The sequence below is a fragment of the Chenopodium album genome, chromosome 4, assembly GCF_948465745.1.
Source record: "Chenopodium album chromosome 4, dcCheAlbu1.1, whole genome shotgun sequence".
Taxonomy (NCBI): Eukaryota; Viridiplantae; Streptophyta; class Magnoliopsida; order Caryophyllales; family Amaranthaceae; genus Chenopodium; species Chenopodium album.
This window is the reverse complement of record NC_137837.1, coordinates 2,220,317-2,246,281: the sequence shown is the minus strand read 5'-3', so window position 1 is coordinate 2,246,281 and position 25,965 is coordinate 2,220,317. Positions and strand designations below refer to the sequence as shown.

Here is a 25,965-nt window from a genome sequence, read left to right as displayed (position 1 = left end):
CATGTCAGAGAGAAAAGAAAATAAAGAACATTGCAATGTATTACGCCGGTAATAAATCCTGTATGAACAAAAGTTTGAACACAATCTATGAGAAATAATGAAGATAATATGTGACTTCAGAGTTCAGACCTTGAACGCTTTCAAAATTCAGTAGTAAAACTGTTTCTACAATGTGGGAAAATAATGATGGATTTGATCTTAATTACATTATATAATAGTTACATACATATACATATTTGCAGGCTACAATGTACTACATTACTACTCTAATATACAGGTATAATTTTCTTTCAAACAGGCATCACTTTCCATTCTTAAAAACGACAGACTGCACTCGAATCAGTCTCATGTTCTCTTGCTTTAATGACTCATTTGCTCTTTCTAACATTTTCGACAATAAACCTCTAAGTGAAAAAATGTACTCACTACCTCAACCAATAATGGGAGCACCAAGATGTCACAGGAATAATGAATACATTCATGTTCAGAGCTCATAAGTATCATTGATTCATTGGGTCAGAAATATTGAAGGCTTGCAAATTAGGTGTATGAGTATTGTCTACTCAACAAAACTTCCTCTGGATTTTCCACATCATCCCAATCGCATTTTAGAAAATCCGCATTCCCAGCACAAAGCCCGGCTGTGAGAGTGGGGGCCATAGGAGGCGCGTAAGAATTACCTGTTGCAAGTATTTAGTGTATTAATAAGAAAACTCTAGTATTTACATGTTAGGTACCCAACACACATAATTAATTGTTACGTAGCTAAAATCTTACGAAACAGGCAAAGTAGCAACAGAGCCGTACTCTAATGATAACATGTAGGTGGTACCATGATATACTATAGGTTATAAAGCTTTATTCATGACCATAAAGGAATCTATGGAAAGGGATTACCAATGCTTACCTTTGAAAGATGGCAGTTTCTCCATAACCTCTTTGGTCATCTGCAGCAAAATCGTTCCTAAGACGACAACAATAAAGCCGCATATTTCTGATATAATGGCAGCTCCATCTTGACCATCCCAATCCTGATATACATTCCACAACAAGTTAACAACAAAGATTTTTAGACACTGGTGAAATAACCCCAGCTACACCATAAACACGAAAAATCTAGAAAACTTAACAGAAAATTTGTAAAGCTATGCTATTGTTGACTCAGAGGCGTGCAACAGTGCAAGTTCCTCAATCCTCTCATAAAAGTTAGAGGAGCCACATCAAAGAACAATGGAACACACAGTCCGATACTGAATTTAAAATTTGCATGTATTCAAATATTCAATCATATGAATCGGGTCAGAACACTGCCTCCTTTATTCCAACAAGTCTGGTTTTACTTCAAACACAACATGATACCAAGAATAATAACAAATGAACCAGTTTAATGCTTTGACAGAATTGATGCTAGTATATATCTTCAAAATAAAAGTTCTAATTAGAAGTGGTTTTCCAAATAACAATTCAACTAACAAATGTCATCTAGTATGTTTGTTAACTCTTAACTCTTCTCCACTGTTTTATAGCCACAGTGTCAAGATTGATAGTCTGCTTCATTTAATTCCTAAATGAACAATTACATTGCATGATTGGCAGTTCAAAGACTGTTACATCTTAATTCTAACCAGATAGTGGATGCAGTTTACCTCTAAAAGAACACGATGCAAGGGATAAAAAATGTTTTTTTATGAAGCAAGGTGAGTTAAAAGTACCTTGAACATTATCACACTGGCAAGAATTGTAAGTGTTGTGAACATAACATAATATATTGGGGACACAACCACAGTGTTAAAAGTATCCAGAGCCTGAAAAAAAGAAAATTAAAAACCACTTGTTACACAATTTTGCTAACAGATAATGAAATTGGCAGACATTTATTTAAAAGACAGTAACACCAGAAGGAAGGTATATGAGATACCATTGGCAAACAAAATTCAAATATTAAAAAGCCACACCAAGAAAATGTTAATGAGATCATTGTGTCAAAAACGAATTCATAAGAGAGCCTGCTCAAAAAATTAAATGATATTTATGTGAAACATATATCAGAGCCTGTAAGGCTGTAACAGTCTTAATTTAATATCCTATTCTCATAGTGCCCAAGATATACACCTCAGCAGGACGAGAGACATGATTTTACCAAGATCCATGAACAAAAAAAAGATGATTATAAAGCATTCCTCGACAAAGGTTTATTTTTTCTCATTGTGTGTATTCATCAAAATCATTAAGTATTTTTATGAAGTGTGCAAAAGTTCAGATCATGCTTTTCCTGGCTAATAGATTGCATATATAAGCTTTATTCATGTAAAATAAAGCAAAAATTCTCATCTATACAGAGACATAAAAGCTAGCTTTTCATACCAGAAAAATCAACTCCAGACTACAAACCTTATTCAGATAATTCATTTGAGTGATGACGCATGTTAGAAGAACTACAGTGAAGAACCATGTTTCTGGGTAGAGTAACTGGTTATTTCCCTCAAATGTCAATTTCAATGAAATTCCAAGGGCTTTGACACTCATAACCTGCATAATCATTTAAGCATTAATGACAAAGAATTGAGATTTCTGAATCATATCATGCACTCCAAGAGAAACCAAACAGTGGAAAATATCACTAAAATCATATGTTACTTGTATTATTTAGGTTAGTTACTCCTAATTTTAGACAATAATTTAAGCAAACCACAAGCATGAGGAGTTCCAGCGTATGGTCTGAGGTACTGAGCCTGAACTATGATTTTGTTTTTAATTGGTAAATTAAACATGGTTTAGACTGCCAGGGAAAAAATATTGAACCTGATAGCTGTTGGAAAGCAATTCAAAGCCAAAACAAATGTGTATGGAGCATTTTGGTGTTTTGCATTACTCTAATTCCAAGATCAACTAATGACTTTAAACAAAAGGATGTATGATAGAGGTTTATACCGAGAGAGAGCCCATCAAGGAACAAATTCCAGTGAAAACCAACACGTTTGAGTGTCCACACAATGGTGCAAAGTAAAGTACCAGAATGGAGACTAACACGAGAACTGAGCCAACATAAAGAAGAAACGCTGGAATAGAAACACATTAGAGTAATAAGGTTTCTTGCTTTAATCTCATCAATGATATATAGTGTGTCCAGCTTACTAAATATGCAAAAGAAATTACCCATTTGAGTGGCCATGTTCCAAATCTCTTGTACAGATGTGACAGAATGCTCTTTGGGTGCATGAACCACTATGATCACAGAACCGACAATGCACATTACACAACCCAGGAAGCCCAACTTGTTCAATTTCTCCTTCAACATAAAATGAGCGAGCACAGCACTGCATATCATCCATCATATTAATCCATTACATAAATCATATGATATGAGAGTCAATCCAACGGATTCACTCGAACCCCAGAAGAATTTAAAAGAAGAAATACTGGAAGGTTACAAGATGTACCTGACAATAATGCTTAAGGCTCCTAGTGGGGTAACAAGAATAGCTGGAGCAAATGCATAAGCCACAAAATTTGCAACTTCACCAACAATCACTGTACACAAAATCACACTCTTAATGTATGTTTCAATCCAAACATGTATGAAAAAAAGCTAGATTTTTTTAATAGGTAATGTACATGTACAAATAATTAGGAACCCTTCTAGCCGCGCTTTGACCTAATTAGTCCTCAATAATACTTCATAAAAAGACAACAAACATCAATTACACGTCCTACATTAGCTATCCAGTATTTGTAAATAAGAAGTACATGTATCAATTACACGTCCTACATTAGCTATCCAATTAGGCCGCCCTATTGAAGGCCATAAAATGAATTGTCCAAAACCCCATATATGTTGCAACCAAACAAATTGCCCATAACCCGGATTCAGATACAAAATTACAAGCATGTATTATATAAACATAAAAATTCTGAAAGATCCACAAACTATTTAAGCTCTAAAAGACAATCAAAGACTTACTCATGAACAAACCAAGCCACCATAAGGGCTCAAACAGATATGTATATCCTCCATGGCCTGAAAAATAAAACCCATTTTAATTCTTTTTGGAAAAAAAAACCCTGATTAATTCATAATAATTAATAAACAAAATAAATAAAATTGATGAAAAAAGATGAAAATTTATACCAGCTCGAACCCCAGAAGTTCCAGCTTTCCATAATCCTTTCTTTTTGATGATGAAACTAGCTCCAATGAAACCACTAGATGAAAGAGCTAATCCAAACCCAATTAGATTATCTTTGGAAAAAGACATTATCAAAAAAAATTGAATCAAAATCTCTCCTTTAATTTTTCTCTCTCCAAACAAAGTCTTACTCCTCTAATCATGGGATCGTCTAATTATATTAAGGAATCTAATATTATAAGACACCCACCAATCAACTTGTTAATTTAATTTGTTTGGTATATTGCTTCGTCTTTAAAAGGGAACCAAAAAAACGCGGGTATTTTATTTGCCCAATTATTTGTATTCAAGTAGGTCAGTCAATAATGAATGATAATGATGATGATGGCTATGATGGGTATAATAGATTAGTAAGGAGTAAATCACTTCAAATTCAAATTTATCACCTTTCTTAGCCTAGTTTTGCACTTGATTTATTTTTCAATAAAAAATTAATGGTTGTTTAATTTTAGAAAAATTCTTAATGTATAATGAATTAAAGAGGATAACCATTTTTTAGTGTCTCAAAATATAGGGTCACCCATTGAGAATTACCCTTAATGTTATTTTATTTTTCAAAAAAAACATTACACGATAAAGTGCATTATAATTAATTAATTATACGTTTACATTCTTCGTACGAAATTTGGTTGAGGTGCATTGTGCATAGGTTAGTCACATGGGACCTCGTCACCTCGAGCACAATCGATGTTAAAACCACTACTTGTAAAAGTGAGCTCCCACCTTCGTGGGTCTAGCACAAAACATACTTTGTAATAGGCTACACAATAACATTTGTATAATCTCGTATTCTCGTTCATGAGAAATGATAATGTCTCCGTACTCTCCAAAACTCTTAGCTTAACATGGGTTAGGGAGGTAATGTGCAACACAAAAATAACCCAACACAAAACCAAAGACAAGTTGGCGGCATACGAGTCATGCATAATCAACATTTTTAAAATTTAGCACAATCTTTACTCGAGCACTACACGACGACTAACATGTTAATCCGTTTATAATTTACTTGACAAGTAATCCAATTTTAATATATAAGTCATGTATTCTCCATGTATTATGTATTACTCTAATTTTAAACGTAACACGAAATTAACACAACACGACTTTTTTTTAACCCGACCTAAACTCGTAAGCACATCTCCCCTGAGCAGCCCAACCCGTGCCCAATCTTTGTCTGATCGCCAACAGAAAACATCAGTTGATGCCCCGCAGTAATTGGTTTTACCCAAATCGTGGTTTCTTTCCACTCGAAACCCTAACCACTGCGATTGTGTATTCTTCGACCTCCGACATTCCCTGGTAAGCGATTGAATTACATATTAAATGTAGTTTGTTGATTTTCCTCAAAACTCAAATAAAAAAATGTAATTTGTTGATGTAAATTTATAAATGGGTGTTTGAAGTTGACTAGTAGTATACTTTTATTTTATGAAAAATTGCTCAATCCTGGTATTAAATTACATACTTTATTTTATTCTTATTTTTGAGAAGAATTTAATTTGATAATTGTGTCAAATTTAGGAGTAAAGCACAATACAAGGGTCCAAACTTTGCCAAAATGTAAGTTTAGGGCTTGTTCCGATTGACTGAACTCAGCTGAACTGAACTGAACTAAACTGAACTGAACTAAACTGAACCGAGCTGAACTGAACTGAACTTATTAATTAGTGATTTTTAACTACGGATTAGTGATCTTTGATTATTTATTGATATTTATTACTATACATATGTGTATATACAAAATTTATTATTAAAATATTTACGAAAAATATACTATATAATTATAATTATAAAATATATGGAAAATATATTATAAAATGTATGGAAAATATATTATAAAATGTATGGAAAATATATTAAAAACTTAAAACCTCTAAACATTTTAAACACATATACTATTTAATTTAAAAATAAAATAGTATTAGGACAAAAGAACACAAAACACTTACATGTATCTAACCCATTTAAACAAATTTTAAATAAAATAATATATATAAAAAAAAAAAACCAACAAGAAAAGCTAAAATTTGCTACGGCCCAACACCCTAACTGTAATCCCCCATAATTTTGTGGAATTTATAATTATATTTTATTGTAACTATGCGAATATTTTTATATATATGTATTTGTATAAATTATTTCATCTTACTAATCTATTTGGACTAATTATTCTTATCTCCTAAAACCCACTAATTTGAGCCCAATACTACAATTCAAGTCCTATTAAAACTAGAATATCACTAAGCCCATGTTTGATTCATAAAAACCCCCAAACTCATCACCTATTCTACGTACATAAGCAAAGAAAAACCCCAAAATTTCTCCTTTGCCTTCCCCCTTCATTCACGATCAGCTAGAAGAAAAAAATAAAATAAAAATTGAAGCAGCCTTGCAGCCACCGCAGCACCACCGTACCGTCGGCGACCTCCCCCTACTGCCACCGTCGACCTCGCCACCCAGCCACCTAGCAACAGTTCGCCCCCTCCTCTCTCCTTTCTTCCTCTTGTTTTCTCTTCTTTTGTTAATTCAACCAAGTTTTAATCTTTATCAATTCTTGTTATTAAATTGTTATTATTATGGTTTGATTTTGTATATGAAATTATGAATCATAAAAGGTTATAAATTTATAAGTTTTATTATGTTTAAACTATGAAACAAAATTTCAGATTTATTTTAGCTAAGAAAATTAGGGCTTAAACCTTGATTTTTCGTGATTTTAGGCCTTAAAACGTGTTTAGTCAAGTTACTTATGTATATAGTATTTGTATTATGTTAAGATTATATTTTTGGTGATTAAAACTAATTTTCAGATTATTGAAGATATAGTTTTCGGAATTCAAAGCGTTCTAAATTATGTTTCTTAGAGTTTTCTATACACTACATGACCGTCATGATTAATTTATGTTAACAGCTTATTAAAGTATCAAGTTTAGAGTTTAAATTAATTTCTAGATTTTTGTAATCTGAATTTTATTGTTTTGGTATAAAAAAATAATAAGTTTTGATGTTTCTACATATATAATTAAGCTATTATTCCATTATTATTAGTATGGGTTATTAATTTTGCAAAGGATGCGTATAAACTAAATTTTCAGATTTGGTTAGTAGCTTAAATATGCTGTAATTTCACATATAAAGACGTATTTTAAGGTTTTTATGAAGGAAACTTCAAGAACTACATATAAGCTTTTGATTTCAATTAAAGGGAAGGTTTTAAAGTGTTGTTTGATTTGGATTTTGAAGGTTTTAAAGTAAGTTAGTATTGCTGTAAATTTTATTGATTGGGTATTGATTGAGATGTTATTATTTGGCTTAGGAGAGGAGTTTATAAGTTTATTGAAGGTGATTTCTAGTTAGTAAAGTGGCATACCAATTCGTTTGCTCAAGGTATGTACAAGTTACGAAACCTTGCTTGTAGGTGCATGTTTAAGGACGGACCGAGAACTTAGTATCATGTATAGGATTGACTGGGTTAAATTGTTTGGTTATACATTGTGAATTTCAAATGATGTGCACTAGTTTATAATGCAAGTATTATTTGTGCTTTAATTATGCAAGGTGCGGTTAAAGGCAAAGGTATGTGATTGGTGTAAAGATTAAATTATTACTCATTCATGATTATGTAAACAGGATGAGTAAAGGAGAAATTTAAGTCTTTTAAGACGAGGTTAAGGTTTTGGGGTGCCTTATGCACTCAAGGTGTTTATACACCGAGGTAGTAAAGGAATAAATAGTAAATGTTGCTTGCCACTAATAAATCAAGAATTGAAATTGAAAAGTTGTTTTACTTGATTGAATTGATATTGGATTGATTGTATTGTTAATGAGTTATCACCAAGTCTAAACCTGTAAATCATGTAAAGTGCAAGATGGATGAGCAATAAAACTCTGGATTGGTGCACTTCTGGAGTAATGACGATCAGGGGTTGGGGTACATGGGGTATTAGCCGTGTACTTTTCTCGAGGCCGTCTGATCTACGAGTCTCTTATTTCAAATATTTTTCAAAACTAGGAGTTAGGTGAGATCTCATACTAACTACGGTCACGGAGTCGCGCCCGTGGTCGTTGGATGTTTATTGATGTTTCCGAAAGGAGGCATGGGGTTTTTCTTTTATTGATGTTCCAAATGGGACATGGGTTGGACAACCTTGTCTATTGCTAAATCCAATGAATTAAATAAATGAGCCAGTCAATATCAATTAGTGAGGTCTTAATAAGTTTGATAATCGAGTCATGAATTGAGTCTATATTTAATGATGCTTATGCTTGATTATTAGTAGCATGTTAGGTATTTCTTAATTTATTTTGCAGCTTGTATGTACTCAGCTTTGCTGATTGCGTGCTTTTGTGTATCTTTCTTTGGTCATGGCCTTCGCCTTTCAATGACCCCGTGACGATCCAATTTTTACACTTGTAATATTGGGAAGCAGAATAACTACAGGTTCTTACACATGCAGCATTCATCAGGGATCTTGAGTAGAGAGTTGGTTGTTTGCATTTTATTTCTTTTGCAAGTTTGAATTTATTTTAATTCGATTTTATTTGACACTATTTCTTTTGGGTTTGAATTTATTCGAACACTGGATTTAATCACTTACTACTTTATTGGGTTTTGAATAAGGGCCTTAATGGCTCCAACTTGTAACACTTATTTTGAATTAATTCTTTTGTTTTGAAGTTTATTTATAACTGTTTTGGTTTTCCGCTGCTAATTTCTGAGATAGCCTTAACGTTTGAACACGTGGCGGTAGCACGCCAGTAATTCTCTTGAAATTGTTCAGGTTATATACAGGTTTCTCACAGGTTTTTAAGAGAGAATTATTGGGGTGTTACAAAGTGGTATATGGGAGCTTAGGTTCGATTTAATTACCACTAAAGTTACTTTAAAAGTTTTTGGCCGCCTAACGTTTTAAATCTCATGATTATGGATTTTATGACGTGATTTAAGGTTAAACTTTAATTTCAAAAAAATTATTTTATTTTAATTCAAATAATTCGGCAGTTTAAATAAAATATATGTATTTTTATAAATTACTATGTTATTAATTATTTATGAAATTAGTTGAATCTGCGTACTTATTTTATTCTTTGAACCTTAGTATTATTTATTTTATTTTATGTGAGAGATTTGGGTAGTCTTAAGAAGGGCATATAGGACAGATGATTTCTTTCTATGTGCATTATAATTTAATTCTTGGTGCCATTTATTTTGAATGTAGTTTTTATGCAAGTTATATTTAATTGTATATGTTTTATATAATCATGCAAATTTGGGTGTTGTGATCACCTATAATCATGTGTAAGGATTAAAGAATACAATATAGATTAATTTGTGATGATTTGTGCAATGTAATGTGTATGTATGGATGATCATTATATGAAGCATGTAATTATGTGACTATTTGGTTATGCTTATTTAATGATGTTATTTATTATTTATTTGGTGCTTTAAGTTATTGGTAAGATCTATATTTTTATTATTTGATATCTCTTTCAATTTTTGCAACCAATAAGTGTTTATTTGAGAAACCTTATGATCAAATTAGGAATGTACTTGGAGAATTGATGAAATATATATATTTGGTGATGATAAACTACGCGAGAGGAGTGTATGAATTTTGCTTTGGTCAAGCCGCATACTTTAAGGAGAGTGAAGACCCTGCTTTTTTGTAGAACTAGGTAGTGAAAGATGAGTTTTTGTTGCTTTGCATTGCCATGAGAATTTGAGGAGAAAATATTTGGTGGAAAGAGAATAGAGATACGATCCGTGAGACAGTTGACTTTCGTTGGGAGAATTTGAAAACCAATTTGGAGAGAAGTCTTATCAATCAATTTTGTGAAAGAAAAATTTTGAGGAGTCCATGGATTTATAAATTTGGAAATATGAATCAGGTCTTTTGGGTTAATTAATGTTTTAACAATCATTATGGATTTAATGAATCGAGTATTTCATGAGTACAGTCATTCAATAAATTTATGATTTTATATCTTGCTATACTTGAGGAGTTAGTATGATCATAATGGACATTTGAGGATTCTGTTGACAACTTTTAGGGACGACCTGTAATATGCTAAGTTTTCGAAGTGTGAGTTTTATTAATGACTGTAAGTTACATTTCGGGACAAAAAAAATTCAAGTGGTGAGTAAGTGGTCTACACCTAACAATGTGACCGATATAAGGAGTTTATTGGGATTAGATGTTTAAAGAGGTTTGTGAAGGACTTTTGAGGATTGCTAGCGAAACTACCTTGATAAAGGAGAGTTAGTTTGAATGGGATGAAAAGTGTACTCAAGCCTTTAAAACTCTTAAAGAACATAGGATAACTATTGAACCTGTTTTAGTCTTGCCTAATGGGAGTGGTGAATTTGAAGTTTATACTTAATGGGAGTATGTTGCAACAAATGGGAAAATGATAATGCTTCTTGCCTAGGCAAATCTTATGAGACCAATTACCCTACTATGATCATGAGGATCTAGAGATTGCTGAAATATGAACTATGTACATTGAAGATTCATTCGAAGACATTATCTAACCAATGTCACTTGTAAGATCTTTACGAATCATAAGAGTCTTACGTTGTTAGCCAAGGAGAGCTAAAAGGGATTATTGAATGCCATGTGAATTGAACTGTTTTTATTTGAGAAAATTATAGAGAAGCAAGTTGAGAATAAATCATTGCATAAAGAAGAGATGAAAGAAATGCCTAATGATGTTATTGAGGTGAGTTACGGGGGCGTAACTCTTTTCTTTAAGAGGGGTGGAATGCGATGTAATTTCGCGCTTTTTACCTCAATTATGCTATTTATTGCTTGAGTTTGCATTATTTTGCTTATTAATATGCACTATTATTGTGTTCACATGCAATTTAAGAATGTAAACTTTGGCCAAGTATGAGTTCATTGAGTATAAAGTTCAGTTTGTCGAGTGTACATGTTGAGGATCAAGCAATTTACAGCAATACAAAACACAAAAATTTGAATGGTTTTGGAGAAATTATGGCTTTTGGGTTAAGTTTCGAGGGCGAAACTTCTTTTAAGAGGGGTAGATTGTAATCCCCCATAATTTTGTGGAATTTATAATTATATTTTATTGTAACTATGCGAATATTTTTATATATATGTATTTGTATAAATTATTTTAATATAGTTTCAGTATTAATTTATGTATATTTTATGAGAATCACTCAAATGAGAAAATTATTTCATCTTACTAATCTATTTGGACTAATTATTCTTATCTCCTAAAACCCACTAATTTGAGCCCAATACTACAATTCAAGTCCTATTAAAACTAGAATATCACTAAGCCCATGTTTGATTCATAAAAACCCCCAAACTCATCACCTATTCTACGTACATAAGCAAAGAAAAACCCCAAAATTTCTCCTTTGCCTTCCCCCTTCATTCACGATCAGCTAGAAGAAAAAAATAAAATAAAAATTGAAGCAGCCTTGCAGCCACCGCAGCACCACCGTACCGTCGGCGACCTCCCCCTACTGCCACCGTCGACCTCGCCACCCAGCCACCTAGCAACAGTTCGCCCCCTCCTCAAGCTGAGCTGAACTGAACTGAACTGAATTTCAACGGAACAGAACAGGCCCTTAGGGGACTCTCCTTTCAAATGTTTGAAAGAGGGGACTCAAACCTGTTGTGCAAGTTATCACCGGTTTGCTTACCCTCAATTACCAGTTGTCTCAAATTTTCAATTTTTTTAAGAGATAAAATTGTCTTAATTGTTTGAATTAGCCTAACCTTTTTCACTCTCTTCTCCCTCATCCTCCTTATTCCATATTACAACCGCCATCTTAACCCTTTTTCACTCTCGTCGCCTCTTACGTTGTGCCACCGCTCGTAACCCCGCCCCGTTCAACCTCACCATTTCGGTATTTCTCATTATTGTTACTTTCTCTACTCCTTTTTTTCAATTCATTACCACCAATAAAGCTCTAAATTGTGAGGTTTTGATAGTTAAATTTAACTTTGAAAAATCTAGATCTATAGTTTGTTGCTTGAATTGTGGAAATTTTGTTGGAGGCTCCGATAACAAAGAACTCGAACTCGGCCTACCTCATAACGCGGACCCATTATTTGGTAGGTTTTGACTTCAGGTGGGGCTGCGGTGGTTGTGGCGGCGGCGGTAATTGCTCAGCCGTTACGGGATTCATCCCCAAATTAAATTCCCCTTCTCTCTCACCTTTATGATTCCCACTATTGCATTTTCAGAGAAAATCAAAGAAAACCATAATTGAAGTTTTGTAAGGTAAGTTTGGCGGCTGGATTTTAGGATTTGTGGGTCGTTTGGGGTTCGGGTGGTGGTGATTTGTGGTGTTGACAGGGTTTGATGGGTGTAGGGTGGTATGGGTAATAGCTCATGGTGGTTGTGGGTAAATGAATTACTTTTGTTTATCAACAATTTTTATGTTTCCCAATGAAATGAACTTTCAGTGATTTAGAGGAAAAAAAGAAAAATAAAATTCTAATTAGCTTTGTAACCGGTTACTGAATGTCAGCTTGGCCAATATAGTAGCCTTAGTCCCCTCTTTCAAACATTTGAAAGGTGAGTCCCCTAAACTTACATTTTGGCAAAGTTTGGACCCTAGTAATATACTTTACTCGTCAAATTTAGTTTTTAATGTGGTGCAAAACCCTTGAATTATGTGAGAATTAGTGGAATTTGTTAGATTAAAGCTCGTATTTTGAAACTAAATTAGCAGTATTTTTTTTTCTTGATGTTAAACCCTAATTCCCTTGAATTAAACCCTAACTCCCTCTCTGTCTCTCTCACATCATTTCGATCGGCGACCACTCAAAGTCCGACCGGAGTGACCGAGTGAGTGAGTGAGTGACCACCGATTGAAGCAGAGCAACTGAGCAAGGTATTATTGTATTAAAATTTAAATTATCAACTATTTAAATTGTTATTTAGTTTTAATTTTAATTATGTATAATTTCACTCATTTGATTGATTAAATTGTTCATTATTGTGTTATTACTTAATTAATTATAATTTTAGTCTTTTATAATTTCATAATCTTGACAGTACTTTGACAAGGTTGTTCAATGTGTTCATTGTGGTGTTGAAATGTTGAATTGAATTCAATTTTATTTGGTAAAATTGCTGCTTTGTAGTCTTGATTAGTTGGTTATTGAACTTATTGTTTCATACTTTGATGTAATGGGTAGAGCTATCAAGTTTTGTGCTTTGTTGGAATCTGGTGATTTGGTTTATGCCCACCAACTGTTTGATAAAATGCCCCAACAACACCTTAATCAGGGGTTATTTACTTGTTTGCAATGCTATTTGGATAGGGAATGCTTGATTTTGTACTTACGAATGTTTGCAGGACTCTGTTTTGCCTAACAATTTCACGTTTCCTTCTCTTGTTAGAGCTTGTCGCATTGATAATTGGATTTTAGAAGGCAAGCAAATTCATGCCCATGTTGTCAAATTTGGGTTTTTAAATGATGGGTTTTCTCATAACAATTTGCTTTACATGTATGTGAGTTTTGGGTTTTTAGAGAAAGCTCGTCGGGTTTTTGATAAGATGCCACAAAGCTCCGAAACGATGGATTCAAAATTTTTTTGGTACTTTTACAGGTCATCAAATTCATGGTGACTCACTAGCTCCGAAATCTTGGATCCGCCACTTATATAGATGGCATTTAGAGGTAGAGGACGTGGGAGAGGATTTGGTGGAAGTGACTTCAAGTTTGCCAAGCAAACATCTTTTGTACTTTTTCCGGTTAGTATATAATTTCACCCAATTTTATCATTTTTCATTGTTTTGATGTTGGATGCCAAAATTTGCACTTAACAACTGTTGTAATGCAACTTTGCCAGCTTTTTTCTTTGTACAAGGAACCTGATTATTTGGTTTATGTTAGCGGAACCCGATTCATTTTAGGACTACGGCTTTGTTGTTGTCGTCGTTGTTGTTGTTGTAGGAGAAAACAAATTATTCTATGAATTTGATTACTTGAAACCTTCATAATTGCCCTGTTCCAGTCTAGTCTCACTAGAGGTATGACTCACATACGTGGCTGTTCCCTTAATCAATACTGGAGAAAACGCAGACCACAATTTTGTTTTCCTTTTTAGAAGAGAGGGTAGAGGAAATGTGTTTCAAGTTGGACTTGTTGAAGATGTTTTTGACTTGTAGTTGGTCGTATATATTTTGTAAGGATATTATCAACATACAGGAATATATGCTAAGTTGAACCTTGGAAGTTGTAATCTCTTGTGTTGGACAATCTGTTGGTAAACATCAGGCCGTTTGTCTTGTATTGTCTTCAATCGGATCTATTATTTGTGGAAATGGTAAAGTGCACTTGCTCAAGCTCATCAAATTTAGGCTGAGATAATATCTTTTAACTGATGGTAGTGTAGTGATTTTGGTTAAGTTTATTATGTGTACCACTACATTCTTAATTAGGGGAACTTTCACTCTTAATTATTGTTTGACACTAACATTATTTAGACATTGATCATTTTTGTGTTCCTGCACCCAGAAGATTAAAGCGCTAAAATCTGATATAAAAATTTCACTAAACCTCAGCTAGAGATGTAGTTGAAGAAGTAATCCTGCAATTTCTCGTTATATTTTCATTTGTGAGGAAACATACTTTAAACATTACCTGTTCGAATTCTCCTCCTTTGTTGTAAACGAGTTCCAAGGAGCTTGTTTCTGATTGATGATAGCTTTGTAGCTACATCACTTATGTCCAACCTTTCTCTTGGGACCTCAGCTGAGCAAGAAATTGCTATTCCAAGTATAGAAGTTAGGGCCTCCAACATCAAGGTGCTGTCTCGCCTGTCTGTTTCCTCATGGTCTATTTCATCAACAAGGACATGATTTAAAATTTCGATAACATTTTCAGATAGAGCTTCTTTGACGAAGCAATGCAAGCTTAGGCCCCCCTTGAACATGTCGTTTGTAGGCCTCTTTCTAGTAATTATTTCAAGTAATAGGATTCCAAAACTATAGACATCACCTCTGGTAAACACCTCATTTCCCACACCATATTCTGCATGTAGTGCCTCCTATGTTATAATTGAACTAACATTTAATCATATGTTAAATGTTTGCTACAGTAGCTTAAATAGGATCACTACAGTACAGGTAGATTATATATTTTTAGAGATAGGTATAAGAACACTAGTTAATACCTGGAGGAGTGTAACCAATGGTACCTCTTACTCCAATAGAGGTAGATTGATTGGCTTGTGATGCCTTTCAAGAGAAACTTGGCAAGGCCAAAGTCTCCTACATGTGCAACCATATTTTCATCAAAGATAATATTGCTCGGCTTGAGGTCGCAATGAACTATGGAGGTGCCACAATGGTGGTGAAGATAATCCAAAGCAAATGCAACCTCAATTGCAATATCAAGTCTTTGGCTAAAGTTCAAATTCCTTGAGGTATCATTTGTGCCATCAGCTCTAGTGATTGCCTCAGTTGGATGGAACCAATTGTCTAAACTCCCATTCACAATATACTCAAAAACCAAAGCCTTGAAATCTTTGCCTTGATAATCAACACTTGAACAAACTGTTATTACCTTCACAAGATTCCGATGTCTTATGCTTCTGAGGACGCTACATTCAGCCAAAAAACTCTTGGAAGCACCACGATTTTCAAGGTTAAATATCTTGATGGCCCCTGCTGATCCATCCTCTTCAAGATAATTCCTTTGTATACGATCCCAAATGAACCAGTGCCGATTAAATTTCCAGAGAAGAATCCATTAGTTGATTTAAGAAGGATTTGATATGACAAATTCTGGAAATTATCTGAATCACTAGAAGATGGGTTCCTTAGGCTTCCTTTTAAACCAGCAAATGTATGATACCACAAGTATAACAACTAGTAAAACCACTCCCAAAATTGCTGAAAGAATTGCAACTGTCAACTTCTTTTTGTTCATCAATCTTCTCTTCTTGTTGGTGTTGCTAAATTTGCAGTGTGGCAATTTTAAGACTGATTTGCCTCCGCAAATTCTATTGTTTCCAATGATGGAAAGATTTTTTGCGTTGCTGAAGACTCCACCGATTAGTACTTCACCTTCAAGGTTGTTGTATGATAGGTTTAGCCTCCTCAAATTGAGGCTTGCTAAAAATTTTGGAATTTTGCCAGATAAATTGTTGTATGACAAATCTATCTCTAGGAGACCAGCTAATTTCTGCAGTTCATTAGGAATAGTGCCTTGGAATCTGTTTTCATCCGTGCCTAGGAGCTCTAATGATAGGCAACTTCCAAGAGAGTGTGGTATCTCACCTGATAGCCTGTCACCGGATACATCAAGGGCTGCAAGGTTTTTCGATTGTCCAACTTCCTCAGAGAGAGATCCAATTAAGTGTTTTCCATGTAGAGAGAGTGCAATAGTTGAGGAGAGAATGTTGTAGAGTTGTGAGGGTTTACTACCGGTGAGATTGTTATCACACAGCAATAATCATAATTGTGACCTACAATTTTCAAGATTTGGAGGTATTTGGCCTTCAAGGCTATTATTATACAAGGAGAGCATTGACAACTTGGTTAAGTTTCCAATTGAGGTTGGAATGACCCCGGATAATAAGTTATCATTTAGATTTAGAAGCTGGAGATTTTGGAGCTTTCCCCGTTGAGGCATGACCGAAGATAGTGCATTTTTGCTAGCATCAAAATATTGCAATTCTGCTAAATTTTCTATTCAAACTGGAATTTCTCCTGCTAAGTTGTTGTCACTTAATACCAAATACGTTATTGATGTGAAATTGCATATAATTTTAGGAAAAATTACCTTTGAACTTATTTTGATCTATCTCAAGCCATTGCAAATTAGTGGAGTTAGCCAAGGAAGAAACAAAGTCCAAATCTTGAGCTTGGCCATACCCAAAGGAGTTACTGTAAAGGACAAGGTGAATAAGGTTTACTAATTTGTGCAGAGAAGGAACTTGTTCTCGGAGATTGTTTTGTGACAGATCAAGAACTTCTAGATTTGAGGCATTAGATATTGAAGCTGGAATATGTCCAGTAAATCGATTATTGTATATAGAGAACCACTGAAGATTTGGGGTAGTATTACCAATATCTGGCAGAAGATTTCCTTCAAATTCATTTTGGTATAAACACAAGTATGTCAACCAACCGTTTGTGGGATTTTCCCTCACAAACTTGTTTAGGGAAAGGTGTATACCAGTAAGGCTGTAGCAATTTGATATATTAGATGGAATTTCCCCTCCAAAGGATTTATTAGACAGCCGGAGTGTTTGCAACTTATGCAAACAGCCAATCTCAGGTGGGAGTACGCTGCTGAAACTGTTATTTTGAAGGTTGAGTATCCTGAGGAAGCTTAAATTACCAAGATGAAGGGATAGGGTACCTGTGAGTTTTTAGGAATGCAAGTCAAGTACCGTTACTCTCCAGTGCTTTCCACCGCAAGTAACTCCAAGTGGAGAGTGTCATTCCATGAGCTCACGAGTCTGAGAGGGTCATCACTTATTTTGTCTTTGATTTCAAGCAGTGCTATCCTGTCTGTGCTAGTGTTGCTGGCTATCGAGAATTCAAGACAGCAAAACACAGACAGAGGGAAACTGATCCAGTATAATAAAGGGTTTGAGCATGACATGTTTATCTTTTTTGGGGAGTTATGGGTTTGATATAATTATCCTCATGGAAGGCTGTCATTTATCTTTATATACAGATGCTGTAGTCAATGGTCGTAGAATAAGTCGCAGAAAATAAAATGACAAACACATCACTAAAAATGGTAGGGATGCATATTGTGAGCCTTATCTGTTTACAAAACTTTGGACTTCCAAATCTGAACACTTTCCATTTTTGGTGTTTTTATTTGACAAGTTGAATAATACTACAAGAAAACTTGGATTATGCTGTGATTGATTGTATATTTATTTTCTTTCTTTTGACTTGCAAATTGAGGTATGCTGAGTGGACTTTTAAATATCTTCACTGTCTGCTGAGTGGTAGTTAAAAGATTTGGATTGGAAATGAGTGGAGGCAAAATGCATGAAATTTTTTTGACAGCTAGCTTTCTGAAAGCCTAGGCCTTAACATAAACGGTTAACAGACTAATACTTCTTATTACTTGAACAATTACTCATTACCAAAATTTATTCCTTTCCTGAACAAGGCTGGATCTATCAGTAACTTTGCCCGCGGTTTTACCAGTGTGTATCTCTTTACTGATTTATACTTTTGGGTTCTTTTATTCAATCCGATGTTGTGGTATACAAGATAAATTTTGTTCTGCATATTTCTGTCATTATTATTGAAATTTATTTCTAACATTTATATCACTCCTTAAAATCCTTGATTTCTGTCCTCAGTCCTCACCTTCATATTTGATCACTGCTGGATTAATTTGTTTAATACATTTTTCTAAAAAATTTGCCACAGGATATTGAGTTGCCTGACAGAACCAATGTTCCTGAAGAGAAGGATTTAGCATTACGAAATTATAAGTTTCGGAACTACTTTCAAAACTCACCGTACCACCTTGAGGAAACATTATCCGGTGGTAAGCAATCTGGCTGCATTTATTTTTAATGGCGTGCTTGTGTTTTATATTCAGAAAGTTAACTGTCAAGGAGAATGAAGTTTGTGATAGTGTGTATCTATACAGTTTGGTTTTGTTATTTTATATGTAAACTTATTGAAGATCACTAAGCACAATAGTAACGTGGATGTTGTACTTGAGCTATGTTTGTTCAGGATGCCTTTTGCACTACCTGTGTTGTCGGTTATGTGCTCTTGTCTCTTTACTCTGTTTGACAGAGTCCCTCCTGACTTCCCGAGTGTTCCAACACAAACCAGTAAACTCTGGTGAACTTATCCTGTAAATTCCATTGGTGTTGAATTTGGTATTTAACTAATTTAAGCATAGGTGTAGAATTAAGTTTTCTTTCTCTCTCTCTCGGAAAGTAGATATCTCTTTTCTAACAGTAATATTAAACATAAATACTCTTTGCAGCTAAACATAATTATTGAGATTTACATGCTACTATTTTAACTATCCTTATTTTTGTTGTTTGTCATCTTGGCAGAAGGAGCTGTAGACATTGAGAGATATTCTGATAAGGTCAAGAAAAAAGGTAGATTTGGTCGGTGCTCACTTTCTGATTCTGGTTATTTGAAACTTGAACCTGGATATTTTCCGCTAGAGCTTGTTCGAGGTTAGTTTAAACTTGTGAGAAGCTTTTGTTGAAGAGACAAATAATTTATGGTGCCCATGCTGATTAAAATAAAATACTATTGCTCTTTTCTTAATTTCTTGTTATTGACCCCCCTAAAGGTGGTTTGACAATAGAGTATCATTTCAGGCACAAAATTCAAGACTAGGAGGAAGGTTCATTGGAATCCAAAACGAGGTATATTTATTCAAGATAGTTCTGCAGATTCTGCCAGCTTACTCTTTACTTGTTCATGTTGTAACTGGTGTGTGATTAGATTTTAAGACATTTTTGGTCTTTTAGGCTAAATTACTGCTCATAAGCCACTTGGCTAGCCCTGAGCTTCATGCCCTATGTTGTTTTAAGGACTATCGTGCTTTGTGATGTTATGTTCCATGAAATGACAGAGATAAACAACAAAGCAATTTTTTTTGGCTGTCTCGCCAGTTAATTTGACAGAACATTTTGCATATGGACCTGAATTTATCTCTTTCACAAATCCCTTATCATTAGATGTATAATCATTTCTAACTCTGATCTTTCTATGGTAGACCTTCAGAAGCTGGATGTCCTGGAGGAACTTGAGAAGAAATTTGAAGTAAGTTGCTCTAAAGACCTGCTGCTTTGTCTACATGTCCTTTGAAAAGCTGAAGATGGGTCATCCTTCAGATTTTTTAATGAGGATGTAAAGTTGCAGAAGATAAAATATGTTCACTGTTTTTTATGTTCTGTTTGAATCCCCTTCTTTTGTTGTAATACTTGATGACTATATGATTCCTTTCGATTTAATGACTATAGAATGCAGACTCAAAAGGCAAGAAAGAGAAAGAGAAAGAAAGTGACGAGGACGAGGAAGAAGAGGAGAATTTAGAGGAAGAAGAAGATGATGTTGAGTCTGATGATGATTACGGAAAGGTTCAATTCTCTATCTATACCTTGTTTATTCACTAATTGATGTTTTGATTTAAAGAAAAAAGATAAAAAAAAAAAAAAAAAAGGAATAACGTATCTTTCTTGCTATTTGAGAGCAAATTATGTGTAAAGATCTCCAGAAAACTTTAAATGACTGTTTTTTCCCCTTCTGTCATGAGTTCATGACCATTACTTGGATGGAGATGGATGCAAGAGTCAAAATAACATGGCTTGCAGTTACGAGTTTAAAAAGTTTACACTGGTTTCTTAGATCTCTGATCCTTCTGTTAAGTTTTTTTAATCTTAATATAGTATTTGCAACAGTTGCAAGTGATGAGTATGATTGTCCAATTGCCTATCCATCTGTTCGATATGAGTAAGCCTTGTTTTGGCTTATGCTTTCATCTGCTTGGACATTTGAACTATTTGGTTGAGTTGTAAGTTAATAAATTCATAACACAACAAATTTTAGAGTTTGTTGTCTTTGTTTTACCCTTGTGATGACTTCTTCTATTGTCAAAACTGCTGCTTTGAACGGTTTATTTTCTGTTGTTTTGGCCCTTTTGGGAATAAATTTACTTCTATAGTCACCTTTGGAAATCTGTCACTCTAAGATTTTAATCTGTAGTATTATAGTGATAGTTTCATGATGCATGTCATTTATGGTAGTGACATCTCCTCAATAATAGGGTGCTAGCTTATTATAGAAAACAAACGTAGTGTGTTTCTATGTGCTTCATCTAACACTATTAGTATTTAGATACAAATAACATTCACATTGCAATATCAGAACCATCCGTTGCTGTCCTCCACTCCCATCCTATCTCAGACACTCCAAAAACAAAAAATAAAAATAAAAATTCACATTCTATCTAAAACTAGCTGAATGTATATGAAATTGCCGCCCATTGTCCCAAAACAATTGGTGTAATATGATCAACTGGTTGAGTGCAGGTGTTTTTTTCTCCTGAAAACCCCTTGGCTATTGCAACCCATATTTAGAATATTGCAAAACTGGTTAAGAGGTTTTGTCATTGTCAAATCTCATGCTGAGAATTTTTTTAGTTTTATATCCACCAGTTTACCTCCATAAATAATTTGTGAAACCTAATAGGGCAATGTGGGGTTAACTGCATTGTTCTTGCTCTGGATTGGGACTGGGGGGCAATGTTTGAGTTGATTTTTAATTTGATTTTCTTCAATTCAATTTGAATCAACCAATAATATATTTTTACATTATAACTCAATGCCTATCGGAATATTCCCCAGTTATGTGAACAGGGGTCAAATGTAGACAACATTTTGGCTCTGATGGATATGTAATTGTACAGTATGTTAACTAGAATTAATTGTGTACCTGAAATGTTACTGACATAAGTAACTTTTTTCTTTTTGGCATATCTATGAAATACTTCTCTATTTTAGAATTTAGAGTTCAAAGAGTGAGAGAGGGAGAGTGTAACTGGCTATTAGGCTAAATCTGATGGCTCGCCTCATATATGAGTTATTATGGCATTTTAGGCTTAATGCTGTTTTTTTTCCCTGATTTCTATTAAATAACTACTGTTTTGTGCAAAAGCATGTTAACTGAGCTGATTCACAATCTTGGGTGAATATCCTGGTTAGTTTTATTTCTGACTAAGATAAAACTTGCAGGGTGAAAATTTTGATGATGATGAAGACGATTACAACCCGAGTGATGGTGGTGATGGTAAGGAAATTATTGTGCTTAATATTTGTAAAGTAACGTACTGATATAAACTCTATTAGAATCTTTGAAGGTGCTAATCAGTATTGACCATTTATTTATATTGCAGATGAAGCTGCCATGTAGTAATTGGCTGGTGCATGCGGAGTGATCCCTCTGAATATTGGAGGCACTACTGATTACAGTTGCATCAAGTAGACAGGTTCAGATTTAATCTTTCAGATACATCTTGCAGAGAGTAATTTTTCCATAGTGTTCCTTAAGTTTACTTTGTAAATGGAATTTTTGCCTGGTATGACTATTTACTGTATAGGTTTTGAAGAGATACTTCTAGGTTAGGTTAGGTTAAATTAGTCTTGGTAAACAAATTTGTATGCCTTTTTTGATGATGAAGATTAATAAAATGATCAATGTTTCAGCACAATTGCACAAAGTAACGTCTTAATAGAGCTTTCCTCCCTGTCTCCCTCTCTCTTTCTCTGACTCTCTTTTGAGATGATCACATTTGAATGTCATCGTACCATTTTCTGCTTTAATAATTTATGCTGGCAAGGATATATAGTCACTTCTGACCAAGCAATTTGTAAGCTGTAAGAAAATGGTGTCAGTTTTGGCTACAGCAGACAGCAGTTGTTATCATGTTATGGAAATACCATCAGCAAAGTGGAGGAGATTTTGTGCCCTCCACTCCTAAATTTACTTGTTATAGTATACCTTGTCAACTTCTTCATACTATTCTTTGCAACATCGTCTATGTCAGATGTCACATTAAGCATTACGCGTGTGGCGCAGATAACTGCAAGGTTTTATTCTTCCTAGACCGGCATTTATCACCCTTTGGAGTTCACTAGCCAACTTCTAGAACGTCTCTACAAATAGGTAAAAGTGGCAGGTTGATAGGCATTCATTTCTACTAGCCATTCAGAGTATAATTACAAGAACAATATAAGTAGTAAATTACTGCCTAAACATCAGATTGGATTGTTTTGTTGATTCGATGATCAAGTCTTTGAGTTCCTTGGTAAGGCTTATGGAAAGCCATAGCTATAGTGGTTGTGCTCATATGGAGTGTTTAGTAACCGGCTTACGGCTCTTACATCACCCTCTTAAGTCTTAACCTCTTTGTTTGATACTTCGGTATCCTTCAGATCAGAGTTCGGATAAAGTAGTCACATTGTCCGAACTCCTGAAATTAAAAACTCGTAACAATTTCCAAAATCATATTGAATTAGATAAACTAGGTTGGAATTAATCTCATATATGTATCATGTATACACAAACTACAAAATTAAAAACAAAATATTAGCAACAAAATGGAAATCAAACAAAAAAAAAAAAAAAAAAAAAAAAAAAAAAAAAAAAAAAAACTCAAAAGGAATTCATTTCTAATCTATACATTCTCCTTTCTTTCCCCTTCAACAATTTCTTTGCAGCTTCTTCAAAAACATCTTCACCTTGAAAAGCTTTCAACATATTCACTCCATCACTTTTCTTTTCCTTTTCTTTTTCTTTTTCTTCACCATTATTTCCTTTCTTTTCAGGCTTAATCACAACTAATGTTGCTCCTTTCATCACTTTCCCTGAATTGGGCAATTCCAATTCCTTGACATACCACATTTTCATCACCAAATTCCCTGCATAAGCCATTGCTGTTGTTGATTCACCTGAGGTTTCGGGTTCCGATTCCGATTCCGATCCCGGGTTTTCACCTTTGCTAGCATTGACTGTTGCAATCTGGATTGAGTCCTTGAGATCTTGAATCTGGTTTGCATTCATACAGAGCTTCCCCTGTTTCCCAGCATCCGAAACTACCGCGTTGCTTAACTTTGGACATTGATTCACCATTTTTTTCACCAAATTATGCCTAGCTGATGATGCAATCAAACAAGAAATGATCCAAATAATCCTCAATTTCAGCTCTTCATCTGAAAAAACCTGCACCTCATTTTCACCCTCAATTTCTGACCCCTTTTTCTCTCTCCTCTCAACAATCGAAGTTGCCCCTAAAATTGCGCACATCTCCATTTCTTTCCCAAACTCAGCTTCCCATTTCAACAATGGAATGTTCTTGTTGATCCCGATTTCGCCGCCATGGCAGGGGAGCTCGAGCTTAATCGACTCAATATCCTGGAAATTCTTCAAAGTATTTCCAACCCATTTCATAATATCAACCCCACCTCCATTTTTAGCCATCTTCTTGCTTGAAATCGCCTGTTGAAGAAGATTAATCGGCTTACAGATGAACTTAAAGATAGAATTCTTGAAAAAATTCTTTGACCCAGTTGATAATTTCGCAGATTCTTCACTGGGTTTCTTCGATTTCGGCTGATTCATACTCCCATTACTATGATTATTACTCATTTGGATTGAGATTGAATCAACCTCAGAAACAATCGTCGCAAATCTCTTAGAAACAAGAAGACATCGACATAATGATTTCGCATCAAAAATCTTATTGAAGATCAAATTAAGAATTGGGTCTGGAATCAGATCAAAATAATCAACTCCCTCCATAATAATTTGATCTTCTCCTCGATTGCTTAACAAATCTGCCATTGAATTGAAATTGAAATTGAAGATTGAATAAACTTTTTTCTGGGTTTGTGAAATTTGTTTGTTGTTATAATGTAGGAGAGAGAAAATTATAATTGAAGTAGGAATACAAATGGCGGTTTTATGGTGGGTATGAAGCGTGGTTTTTGTAGGAGAGTTTTTTGTCGTGATTATTAGCTACGCGGTTTGACGCATATTTAGCCACGTTGAAAATATTTGGGTTGGTCCACTTTTATATCAGCTTCATCTATATGCTTTAATTCTTCATTAATTCAGTACACACTTGCATATCATCAATATTTATCAAAATTATATAATATCCGTATTGTATCGTGTACATGATACACTCGAGTGAATGGTGACGGGTATACGTATGTTTAAGGCACCACATGCCGTATACGGATATGCATCAATGTTTGTGTGACATGTGTTACATGCACGTCGTGTTAGTATCTTGTTTGCCGCTCAATTATAATGCTTGGGCATTATGGTGTTAAGGATTATGTTTTTTTTTTTTAAGTTCCCCTAGGTGTATGATCGAAATTGCGATTTACATAACTACGTGGACGCCGTAGAAAAGAATATTTAATGATTGTTTTTAAATGAAAATGACGTTAGATGTGTGTGACTAGTGAGTAGATTTTGCTGATCAGACCTCAACTCGTACGGTTATAATAGGGTCACGGAAATACGAGATACATACTTTTTTAGTGATTAGTGAGTATGTATATGAGTACGTATATGAGTAATTTGACAATATCAAAGTATTTTACTAGGCTTATGGTGGATAAAAGACGTGGCGGCTGGTCCTATTGATAAAGAATCTAATTCTTTGGACATTGGATAAGGACACTCTAAATCAAGGACACTCTAAATCAATGCATTCACATTATAATTAATATGAAAAGTTAGGAATATTACTTTTTGTTTAATGGGTGCTAACTACTTTTTTTTTTTTTTTTTCTCTTTTTCTTTTTGATAAAGAAAGAATATAGATAACCCATATTGAACGGGTTAGGTTACATATTCACAAGAATGTTATTATTCTCTCAACTTTATGAAAGATTATTAGGCACAATAATCCAATATTTTCACTATTTTACAATAATAATAATCCATATATCCACTTATCGTTATCTTTATAAATATTATAATAATAAAATTAAAATTTTTATAAAAAAACATTAAAAAATTGGTAGTGCATCTAACCTTTTGTGAAGAAAGAATTATTTTGGCAATAATAACAAAAAGAAATGTTAGGCCCCATCAAAATAAATATCTAAATAAATGTTGAGTGTATCAATTTTTATTTTATTTATTTATTTATTTTTGTAATATTAGGGGAAATTTTATCAATTATTTTGTTTTTCTTTTTGTGCATTATCGTCTTAAACATTAAAGTATTGGATTATTCTTAGAACCTTGGATGGA

The 25,965-nt window shown here is 34.1% G+C and overlaps 3 protein-coding genes across 11 annotated transcripts; 1 reads left to right on the top strand and 2 right to left on the bottom strand.

Annotated features, from left to right (window-relative positions):
- Window positions 1-109: 109 nt before the first annotated feature.
- LOC145626289 (putative magnesium transporter NIPA6) lies at window positions 110-4,398 on the bottom strand. The gene is made up of 9 exons (XM_081678718.1): window positions 4,130-4,398; window positions 3,962-4,018; window positions 3,441-3,531; window positions 3,157-3,317; window positions 2,932-3,059; window positions 2,392-2,529; window positions 1,713-1,805; window positions 908-1,031; window positions 110-680 (listed from the first exon to the last, which is right to left on the bottom strand). The coding sequence occupies exons 1-9, from the start codon at window positions 4,254-4,256 to the stop codon at window positions 541-543; spliced, it is 1,059 nt and encodes a 352-aa protein (XP_081534844.1). The 5' UTR covers window positions 4,257-4,398; the 3' UTR covers window positions 110-540.
- A 1,009-nt stretch (window positions 4,399-5,407) lies between these two features.
- On the top strand, window positions 5,408-22,414 carry LOC145628490 (uncharacterized). 9 transcript variants are annotated; one of them, XM_081680793.1, is made up of 11 exons: window positions 6,518-6,660; window positions 7,504-7,574; window positions 13,002-13,065; window positions 13,788-13,932; window positions 18,589-18,709; window positions 19,236-19,364; window positions 19,512-19,559; window positions 19,913-19,959; window positions 20,160-20,276; window positions 21,930-21,984; window positions 22,091-22,414. In XM_081680793.1, exons 4-11 carry the CDS (start codon window positions 13,846-13,848, stop codon window positions 22,105-22,107), a joined length of 621 nt encoding a protein of 206 aa, XP_081536919.1. In that variant the 5' UTR covers window positions 6,518-6,660; window positions 7,504-7,574; window positions 13,002-13,065; window positions 13,788-13,845; the 3' UTR covers window positions 22,108-22,414. The 9 variants fall into 9 exon arrangements, with proteins under 9 accessions (XP_081536920.1, XP_081536919.1, XP_081536923.1 ...); XM_081680794.1 differs by lacking the exons at window positions 6,518-6,660; window positions 7,504-7,574 and adding an exon at window positions 5,408-5,486; XM_081680797.1 differs by lacking the exon at window positions 13,002-13,065.
- An 809-nt stretch (window positions 22,415-23,223) lies between these two features.
- On the bottom strand, window positions 23,224-24,670 carry LOC145628489 (F-box protein At1g30200-like). The gene has a single exon (XM_081680788.1). It carries the CDS (start codon window positions 24,535-24,537, stop codon window positions 23,350-23,352), a length of 1,188 nt encoding a protein of 395 aa, XP_081536914.1. The 5' UTR covers window positions 24,538-24,670; the 3' UTR covers window positions 23,224-23,349.
- Window positions 24,671-25,965: the final 1,295 nt, after the last annotated feature.

What these genes read in the sequence shown, in the direction of transcription:
- LOC145626289 (XM_081678718.1), bottom strand. Translation starts at nt 4,256, where the DNA reads ATGTCTTTTTCCAAAGATAATCTAATTGGGTTTGGATTAGCTCTTTCA. An exon ending in AAATGAATTATCTGAATAAG is followed by an intron (nt 1,806 to 2,391) that starts GTTTGTAGTCTG and finishes TCTTTTTTTCAG; the next exon opens with GCTCTGGATACTTTTAACAC. An exon ending in CCAGTGTGATAATGTTCAAG is followed by an intron (nt 1,032 to 1,712) that starts GTACTTTTAACT and finishes AATGTATATCAG; the next exon opens with GATTGGGATGGTCAAGATGG.
- LOC145628490 (XM_081680794.1), top strand. Translation starts at nt 13,846, where the DNA reads ATGGCATTTAGAGGTAGAGGACGTGGGAGAGGATTTGGTGGAAGTGAC. An exon ending in TGAGGAAACATTATCCGGTG is followed by an intron (nt 18,710 to 19,235) that starts GTAAGCAATCTG and finishes TCATCTTGGCAG; the next exon opens with AAGGAGCTGTAGACATTGAG. An exon ending in AACTTGAGAAGAAATTTGAA is followed by an intron (nt 19,960 to 20,159) that starts GTAAGTTGCTCT and finishes TAATGACTATAG; the next exon opens with AATGCAGACTCAAAAGGCAA.
- LOC145628489 (XM_081680788.1), bottom strand. Translation starts at nt 24,537, where the DNA reads ATGGCAGATTTGTTAAGCAATCGAGGAGAAGATCAAATTATTATGGAG.